The sequence below is a fragment of the Crocodylus siamensis genome, chromosome 1, assembly GCF_052110815.1.
Source record: "Crocodylus siamensis isolate JL-2025a chromosome 1, ASM5211081v1, whole genome shotgun sequence".
Lineage (NCBI taxonomy): Eukaryota > Metazoa > Chordata > Crocodylia > Crocodylidae > Crocodylus > Crocodylus siamensis.
Genome location: NC_143395.1, coordinates 258,699,364 through 258,709,248, shown reverse-complemented (window position 1 = coordinate 258,709,248; position 9,885 = coordinate 258,699,364). Strand labels below are relative to the sequence as shown.

At 40.2% G+C, this 9,885-nt stretch overlaps 1 protein-coding gene across 1 annotated transcript; it reads right to left on the bottom strand.

The window, feature by feature from the left end:
- Positions 1–312: 312 nt before the first annotated feature.
- LOC149874411 (trefoil factor 3-like) lies at positions 313–8,337 on the bottom strand. Its single transcript, XM_090031638.1, has 4 exons — positions 8,119–8,337; positions 6,698–6,844; positions 2,335–2,481; positions 313–377 (listed from the first exon to the last, which is right to left on the bottom strand). The coding sequence occupies exons 1-4, from the start codon at positions 8,198–8,200 to the stop codon at positions 370–372; spliced, it is 384 nt and encodes a 127-aa protein (XP_089887764.1). The 5' UTR covers positions 8,201–8,337; the 3' UTR covers positions 313–369.
- Between the last annotated feature and the right edge of the window lie 1,548 nt (positions 8,338–9,885).

The following is a 9,885-nucleotide window of genomic DNA, read 5'->3' as shown; positions in this document are numbered from 1 at the left end:
CATCACTGATCATTGTGTACATCACAAGAATTTTAGTGTCAAGACCATACTTTTTTAAAGGAACAGGAATTGTTAAGAATATTAAAAACGGTCAGTCAAATGCAACAGTTATGTATTTTATTTTGACGAATTGAAAATGATAAGCATGTCAATACAAACAGCCCAGGTAAAAGGATTTAAAAAAATATTGCCCCTGAAAAAATCCCTCTTCCCACCTCTTTTTTTCTCAGTGATTAACTATGTTATTAACAGGTAGTACGCCTAAAACTGGGATAAGCTGGAAGACAGAGTATTAGAGCAACACGCCGTGAGATTTAAAAACATTCCTTTTTCTCTGGTTCTATTGGCAGGCATCTCCTGGGTGCTTCTTTAACAATCTAAGAATGAAAGAAAGGGGAAATCAATATTTAAGCATCACATTTATGCATTGGTTCCACAGGAAAATGAAGCATAGCTCTGCAATATAAAGGAGTAGAAGTGGGACAAACTGAGGAGGTATGTCTTGCAATTATTCATCGCAATTATCCCCTTCTATATATTTTATATGATTGTAGCACCTCACTGGTCTATGTTGGCATGTTTTTAGAAAACATCTTTCCTCATCTCAATTATAAAGAAGAGGTGACTAAGATCAGGGCAGTGGCCCTGACAGTAGAAGTTCCAGAAGGGCTGGGAGGCCCTTTCACACTGGAATGTGAACATGTTTGTCACCCCCTTTATGTAAGACTGATCACTCATGCCAGGAAATAAGAACGTCATCAGGGAGGATCAAGGGTCGTACACTGGCACAGTTGCACTCCCTCTGATTTCTGCTCCACCCAAAGTTTAACAGCAACTGCTTGGCAGTGGCAGCAGTGTTTCTAGCTTTAATTGATATAATGATGTTACAAAGATGTTTAGTATATGAGACAGATGGTTAGGAATTGAGCTGGTCAATTTTTCGCATTTTTTCTGATCAAAGTTTGCAGTTTAGAAGTTTTGCAGGACCATTTTGTTTATGACAAATATTGTTCCTCAAGGTGAGAACAGAATTTGTATGGTGAGAAATAACCCACCCCAGAAGAATGGCCATGCTGAGGGAGTCAACTTACTTCAAGGCTCATTAAAATCTACCTGATTTCTTTGAAACTCTTTATTCCATAGGTGTTAATGACCCTCTCTCCTGCTTAATAGTCTTGATGTTCCACTAATCAAGCTAGCCTTTCTTCTGAAATTCTGCTGTCTGTTAGCTCTTATTTAGCAGCCTTGCAAGCCATTTTTAACTCATTCCAATAAAGTTAGATTTGTTTTTGCATCAATTTTAAACTGAATAATACAGTCTAGACCCCTAGCATATGAATAAAACTTTTGGGTTCTTTTTACCTGGAGAAAAATATGTGGGTTTTTTATATGTGATAATGTACCTACCACATGCACCCCCATTTTCAAAATCCTGGATCCACCCATGAACATCACTCTAAGGGGTCAGTGTAGGTGCTGCATGCTCATACATTAGCTCTATCTTCCTGTATTGCTACAAATCATAGAAAACTAGGGTTGGAAGGGACCTCAGGAGGTCATCTAGTCCAACCCCCTGTTTAAAGCAGGACCAGCCACAACTAGACCATCCCAGCCAAAGCTATATCTAGCTGGGTCTTAAAAACCTCCAAGGATGGAGATTCCACCACCTCTCTGGGTAATCTGTCATTTGTGTCTGCAGACAACAGAAATAGAGTAGCCATGCAATAATCATTCTCTTCTTCAGGTTAATGAGGACAAACATTTTACTAAAACTAACTGAAAAAAGAAAACCTTTTTGTATTTTACAACAAATTGTATTGCTTCCCTTTCCACCTCAAGCTTTCAACCAGCATCATGACTGGTATGAAAAGGATGTCAACTTTTTTCCCCAATAAAAGCTTTCATAAAAAAAGAGGGAAAAAAATCAGTTTGTAACCTCATCTCTACTATGCTCACTTGCTGGTAAGCCTTTGGTACATCTTCTACCAAAGCCCTAAGGAATCTTTTGGAGTGTGTGTTTACCATGCTCTCTGTGAGGATACCCTATTCCCTTTATACAGGATTGGATATTTTGAGACACACTCATATGTTATTTTAATTCTGACTTTGTGATAGTGCACAGAGTCCAGCCGAGGGTTAGCTGTGGCTGTGGACCCTGGGTGTCAGAGAGAAAGATATATAAATAAAGGAAGGACCTATCAGGTTCAGTCCAAAAGGACTTTGCTACTCTCATGCAAAGCATACAGCAGGATGGGGTGAAACACTTCCCAGCAGATGATTTCTGTGTAAACGTGTACAAAGACTTTTTGAAACATTCCAGAGAATTTTTTTTACCGTTTTTGACGTTAGGACGGAAACACCATTTAACGCCTTTGTATGAAGGATCAAAACAACATCCTCTTTTTAGACAGCATTTTTCTGAGATGCCTGGAAATCCACATTCCTTTCTTTCGTATACACTCATAGAACATTCACCGGTAGCTGTTAAAGACAAAGACAAACATTTTGCACCTTTTCCCTCTTCCTGGTTATTTTCAGTACACCACATATTCAGGTGTTTCACTTCATAGCTGGGCCATTTCTCACATTCACTTCCAGAAAGCATCTCTGTTGAGGGTCCCTAAAAATAGAAGCTACTGAGTGAGATTTTCATAAGCATCTAAGAGCTAGGTACCCAAGTCCTGTTACTTCAGCACACAGAAACAGAAGGAGAAATCAGAGATGAATGTCTGAAATCATGATCTTCTGGAGTCCAGCTCGATTTACCTTCTACACCTCAACACACCAAGCAGAAGGCAGGACAGGAGAGCACCTCAGAGCAGGGGTCAGCAAGCTTTTCAGGCTGTGAGCCGAACTGACCCAGTTTGGGTCAGAGGTGGGCTAGTGAGTGGCAGGTGGGTGCTAGGCCCCAGCTGCCATCACTGCTTTTCCTAGCTGCTGTACAGGGAAAGTGCCTGGTACCACCACTTCCCCCACTCCCTGGCAATATGGGGAGAGTGTCCATGGATGGTGCCTATTGCCATGTTGGCAGGGGAAAGTGGCTGTTGTGGAAGCCCTCCACTGCTGCAGGGAAAAATGCCAGCTGCAGCAGCCACTCTCTCTGTGCTACAACAGGGAAAAGCAGAGTTGGCAGCGGCTGTGTCCTAACTCCTGTGTCTGACCTGAACTGAGCTGATTTGGCTGCTGAAGCCCCATGTCTGCAGGCTGGATCAAATGGCTTTGCAGGTCAGATCCAGACTGTGGGCTGTAGGTTGCTGACCCCTGCCTCAGAGACTAACTAAAAGGGCATATGCTTTTTCAGGCAATAGCATTCCTTATTCCTTTCTGAAATATTCAGTCTCTAAGGTTTCACCCTCCTCTGCCTTCTGCCTGACTTCAGACTAACACAGCTAACTACCTCTCTCAACTCTACAGATATACAAGAGTATTAGATCTTCCCTCTTGTCTCACTAACATAGCAGTGACTGGGCTACAAAGTAGAAGAGACAGCCCGATAAAGCAGAAATACAGAATTTAGCATCAACTCTACAATTCCTGAGACTTGGGTCTGTAGCTCAAGTTGTGGCAGCCCAAGTTGTTACTGCCATGTTTGGCTGTGCTAAATGCATCATCCAGAGTACCTAACAGCTCTGCTGATGTTTTTCCCCCTAACTTAGACTCCGATAGTTTTGGTTTACCTGCAGTCCTTCTTTGGAATACTAAAATCAGGGAGACATTATATTTATGGCAAAATTAACACACTAGTTGAGCCACAAATGACAACATGCCACATTTGGCCAATTTATGGCACTATAAAATGGCAAACTAGCCATAAAGTTATTCTATATATAACATCCAGAGGGTCAGGCAAATAGTGAGGTCAGGAGGTTGACTGGGTCAGGTATCCAAGAAATCCGTCAATAGCACGAGAAGTCAAGGATGCATCAGCCTAAGAATAAGGTTAAGCCTTGTTGCCCAGACACTTCCCCTACTGGATCAGGGGTTCATATGGGAAGGGATAGGAGGTTAGCTGACTTAGGCTGGTAACTCCAGCAGCAGGGAGCGGGTATGTGCGTAGGCCCAGGCAGAGGATTCTGGTCATCTGTGCCTGCCCCAGTGCTCTGTTGGGGAGGTGGCAGATACAGGTTAGCTCAAGGCTACAGCTTGATACAATCATCTGATTATTGGCACTAGCCCTGGAGTGTCTTCTATGTGCAAGTGGACCTGAGACTGTCTGCAGGATCAGGCTGGAGGTAGCCTGGCACTGGTTTGATTTGGATATAAGAAACTTTATGCCTCATCCCCTAAATTGCATGTCCTGCCATGCATGTCTGGTACAGCAGGATGTGCAATGTTGGGTGGGGCATAAAATTCCCCAGGGTACAGTTGTACCATTATTTTAACAGATGTCATTGGCCTCATTCTTGTGCTCCTAAAGATAAAAATTGGGATCCATCACTTTGAATATCAAAAATTCACTGGGCTACAGCTCATAAATACTTTGTTCTAGGAGGAAGCTAATGAGTTCTAAGTCTGATGGTCTCTATTGAATCACTATGGCCGGATGATTATATCTGTAATATTTTGTCTATGCTTATATTATTTTTTTCTTTAATTGATACAATGATGTTACAGAGATGTTTAGTATATGAGACAGATGGTTAGGAATTGAGCTGGTCAATTTTTGGCATTTTTTCTGATCAAAGTTTGCGGTTTAGAAGTTTTGCAGGACCATTTGTTTATGACAAATATTGTTTCTCAAGGTGAGAACAGAATTTGTATGGTGAGAAATAACCCACCCCAGAAGAATCAATAGTTCAGTTGTTAGGACACCTGACAGAGGTGTAGCAGACTAAGCTTCTCTAGTTCCTCCTCTGACTGAGAGTCTCCCTCAATTTTTTATGTTGGAGCCAGTCCACCTTGTAAACTATTCATTGTGCCAGAGGGACTGGCTCTACCTGGCAATGATTACAGCACTTGTCTGGCATGTATCAGATAGATGATAGTTAAATTCCCTCCCTTTTCTGAGTCAGGGAAGGGACTTGCACCTGTGTCTCCAAGTGAGTGCCCTAGCAGCCTAGCCTTAATCTTTTCTGGGAGGGGAAACGGTGTGCTATTTTTTTCCTGTGACTTTTAAAAGCACCTCCTTTGTTATGATGCATAAAATAAAGATGCTAAGAAACCTCAGTCTTTCACACAACAAGAGTATTTTTCAGTCAGACCCAGTTACATAGACATCAGTAAAGTTGTTATAAATGTTCATAGTCCAATGTTCAAAAAGTAATGACCCATTACACTGTAACAACACTATAATTAATGATCTATCATTGATTAACCTCTCATAATAAATCATTTAGACATGGAATCTTGATAGAAAGTACTCTACTATACATAAAAATTTAAAAGTGCCTATATATGAGCATGGAGGGTACTCTGATTACTCGCACTCCAGCAGCCTCCTACGTCTTGTGTATCAGCATCCCCACGCTTAAAAATGGCTTTAGTTCAAGTGCCTATGCCGCCATTTTTAAGTGTGGGGACACTGATACATGAGATGTAGTGGTGCTTTAATTAGAATGGTTCTCTAATTAAAGTGTCACCCCCTTCCACCTCCAGAGTATGTGTTAAACTGTCCATAATATTTAACTTTGGTCTTCAAATGAAAAATGCCGTGGTCATGAAGATCAGCAATAAATTTGAAGACTGCCATGTACTTGTGACTAATGTAATCTCTGACAAAGTTTTGCCTCCATAACAGCATAATTCCATGGGTTTTATGGTCATAAGGGAATTATGGTCATTAAGTTATCCTTCCTTTATAAAACAGGACATAGTAATCTTTTTATCGAGTTCAATAACTGAGGTACTGAGGTTTAATTGGAACCTTTCTTTTAGCAAAATAGCCAAACTTGATTTAAAGACTCTGAGCTATATGTTGGTTATGTCCCCTGTTAATGCTTCAGGCATTACATTCCAGGGATGAAAACCAGTATTCTTAGCAGCTGTCAGATTGGATTAATGTTGAACAGGGTTTACTGCTACAAAAAGGAGTGTTGTCTGAGAGATTCCTATCTGCAGGCCATTTATCTGTTTATTGTAAGTCAATCTGAGCCTTTTGGATAGGGCTGGGTATAAATCTAATAAATAAATAATGGAAACTATGTGTTCAGAGAGATATTTGCTGAGAGGGACAGAAGCAATCTATTTAACACTAGTTTTATGTATATTTTTAAGAGGCCTGTGACTGCAGGGTATAAGACTCTGTAGTTTTGGGAAAGTTTAAACCTTTTTTCTTCTTCAGTTGGTGAAGTTACTTTCTGTTGTGGTGGACACATTGCTCTATTTTTTAGCCAGAACAAGACAAGATGCAAGAGTCTGTAGGAACACTGGAAACCACGAGTATTACGTATTTCACATACCATATTTTCTCACACATAATATGCAAATTTTCTTAAAAAAAAAACCAGCTGCTAGAAATTGGAGCGTGAAATATATGTGAGAAATACAGTAAAAGCAGTTCTGCTGCTTACCAGGCAAAAACAAAAGTAAAATCTGAAGTGCTGCACAGAGATCAAAACAATGAGCAGGCTCAGTTCCCTAGCTGCTGCTACTCCATGACTTCCTACAAGGAAAAATCATTTTTCTTCATTCTGCCTTTCTAAATCAAGGAGTGTATCTTATTGTCGGGTATGTTGAGAAATTATGGTAGTTACATTACCTAGTTTTGAAAAAGGTCTGAAGCACCAGCGAACACCAGTTTTGCTTGCATCAAAACAGCATCCTTTTTTATGGCACTCCTCAGCCTTGATACCTGGATACCCACATTCCCTTCTCTTGTTTGGTTTTTCCGCACACTGGCATTTAGCTGTTTGAAACAAAACCAGAGTTATGGCATTTTTCCTCTCCTCCACTATAAATGATTATTCTTAGGCCACACTTCATTGATTCCTGACATAAGTGTTCATTCTATGGAAATGTATCTGATATACAAAACTTTGCACCTACAAATTCTATATTAATAAACGAAAGCAGATTTTATTCTCTTTAGAAACCATTTCATTAATAGGGAGATATTGAAAATGCAGATCTCACTTCTAAAAAGCAAAAGAATGACAGACCTGGTGGGCATTTTGATTAATTGAAAACATTCTTAGTCCTGCTTACATAAGGGTGAATTAAGACCAGTTTTACTATTGTGGCCAGAAATACACTTTGTATGCACATGCTTTTCCTGAAAAGAAAGAAGATTTAATCCAATGGCTGAATAAGAGATTCCCTTCCAACTATTCCATTATCCAGGTAATGCATACAATGGATGTGAACCATATTTTTCTCATTAATATTCTCTCATTTTCCTATTCTGTAAAACAAAGCAAATGATCTTTGTTCCCTCCCATTAAGATAACTATCTTTGGCTTTCCTGAAGGCACATTGAAAAAAGGCAATATAAAGCTTATTCTCTGGATTACAGAATATAAATATGGTAGCATATTAATAAAGCAAATTAAGACAAAAGCCTTAATTAACTGGTTTTGTGCCCAATTTTCCTGAGAGGTACATGTTTTCCTGAGAGGTACATGGTACTCTATTCATGTTTTCTGTCAATCCATATAGGTTTACATCAGCTATGGTATGTGTTCGCTGTATCTGGTAAGCAAATAATACCGTTTAATATTCAGATAAACATGTCACGCAATTTAGTGGATTTCTTCCCCCAGCATAAAGACTGTAGCAATGAAGCTTGAAATATGAACCTCTGCAGTCCATCACTAGGTCAAAACTGGCCAGACTCTGTAGCTTGCAGTCAAGCTTACCTGGCCTTTCAAGTATAGGCAAAGATGGAAGACTAAACATGATAAGCATGTGGGATAATTGATTGTTATTATCATTCGTTGGGATAAGGAAACAACCTGATTGTGGGGACTGTGGGAGAAGCTACAAGCAGAGCCTATTTATCACCAGAAGACCTTGATCTCAACATAAGATGACAAAAAAGTCCGTGCCCTTTGTAATTTACTACTTTTTCTGCAAAGAATATGAAACCAGGTCATTCTCCCATTGTAGTTAACAGGTGTTTTGTTAGCACTATTGAATCAAAAGCACTCAGGCACCTTATAATGAACTGGCATGTATACGTACTTGGTGGTTCAACTCCATCTATTAGGGTAGTAAGTCCAAATATCAGAAGAATTGCCAGTAGCCAAATGCCCTTCAGTCCCATTTCAGTAGGTAGTCTTCTGCTTTCAGGTGGGCCTGAATAATATAAATATAGACAGAAATATTTCACCTGTAGAAGAACTCATTCCATAACTGTTTATATTTAGTTTTTTCCTTAGACTAGACCACGACAATATTCAGGTTTTTAATATGCTACTCCTTCACTAGTCATCATTTCTAAGTTATCTAAAATACATTGAAATGAAAACATTCCTTTCCCTGGTTTTGAAAAAAAAGACAATGTATAGTTGTGTTTTAATTTTTCTTTCTGAATTTTACATTTCATTTAGTCATTCTTATTTCCCTAATATCCTCCTGTGAGGAATTTATTACAACTTTTTTGGAAACCCAAAGTAATTGCAGTGACTCATTCTTTTTCCCCCCTGGTTTGTTACCTTCCTTGAAAGATTTCTAATGGCATAGCATACAGGAAAACTGCCTGTCTATCTCCTTACACTAACATTTTATGGAAGTGGTAATTATTTTACTCCAAAGCATTTAAATTTAATTGATCTTGTAACAAAGTGTCTTCTCTGTGACTTGTAATTTTCAGAGCCAGTCCTGTTTGAAAATAGCATACCACATTGCCTAACCTCATCCCACTGGTAGAGTAGCTAAATTAAATGAACAGATTGTTGTTATCAATCCAGCCAAGTCACCAGTCCAGGTGGCTGGTGGCTCTCTACTTTGTTCAGACAGCTGTTCCAGCACCTTCTGTTTTCACACTTCACTCTCTCATAGTGTTCTACCTGTAACACTGGCTGTATGGAGAAGCTCAAGAGTATGTATCTTCCCATCATCCTCTTTTGGAAAGACTGAAGTTAAAAAAGAAATTACATTTCTGCAATACCTTTTGCCTTCCTCATAAACTAATAGGCTCACTTTGGTCTTCAAGGATTTCTTGTTCTGCGTACGTTACAAGTTTCTTATTTGCCTTTACATCTTTAGCTATTTGCATCTCTAATTCCCTCTTAGTTGTTCTGCTGTGCTACTCATTTTTCAAAGGCACTGATCACCCACTGTGCTCACTGAAGAACACTGTGGGTTCTGCAAACCTCTGAAAAAAAAATCAGGCCACATTTTCTTTTTTTTAATTTCTCCTGGACAACAATCAGTTTCTCAAATGTAAGGCAGAATCATGATGTAATATATAACCTAGTGTTGTCTGGTCAAAGGATGTTTAGAAAACTGGAAGGTCGGTACTTACCTTCAGCCAACAGTATAACTAGGGCAGGGTGAGAGGGGCACCAGCCGTGAAGACTGACTTAGAGCGACTGGTATGTCCCTTCCCACCAAGAGTCTTTCCACAGCATTGAGAGCCCTGTACAGTCTGACAATAGAGAGCCAGGCACGCATAGTTGGATGAGGGAAATGCCTTGCGCAGCAGTGTGTCTGGTAGGGGGAAGGGGTATGGAATGATGCCCCTTCCCCCTGGGAGGTTTGCCATGGGAGGGTCAGTCCTGCTGCTGGGAGTGGCGGGGGAGGTGTGAATGGGGCACCAGGAGGGACCCTGGTACTTCAGTGGCTGTTCCTCAGTGGCAAAAGCCCAGCCCATGGTGTTAAAGTAGCAGCAGTGGCAGCTTCTGCTGGAGCGAGAAGAGCCCAGGCAGGTAAGCTTCCTCTCCCCTCCACTCTACAGTGATCACTATAATGCATATAACACTGCAGCAAACTATCGAGTAGAAACTT

Coding starts and splice junctions, on each gene's coding strand:
- LOC149874411 (XM_090031638.1), bottom strand. CDS start 8,200: ATGGGACTGAAGGGCATTTGGCTACTGGCAATTCTTCTGATATTTGGA. Junction 6,845..8,118: donor AGATGGAGTTGAACCACCAA/GTACGTATACAT, acceptor TGTTTCAAACAG/CTAAATGCCAGTGTGCGGAA. Junction 2,482..6,697: donor CAGACCTTTTTCAAAACTAG/GTAATGTAACTA, acceptor TGTCTTTAACAG/CTACCGGTGAATGTTCTATG.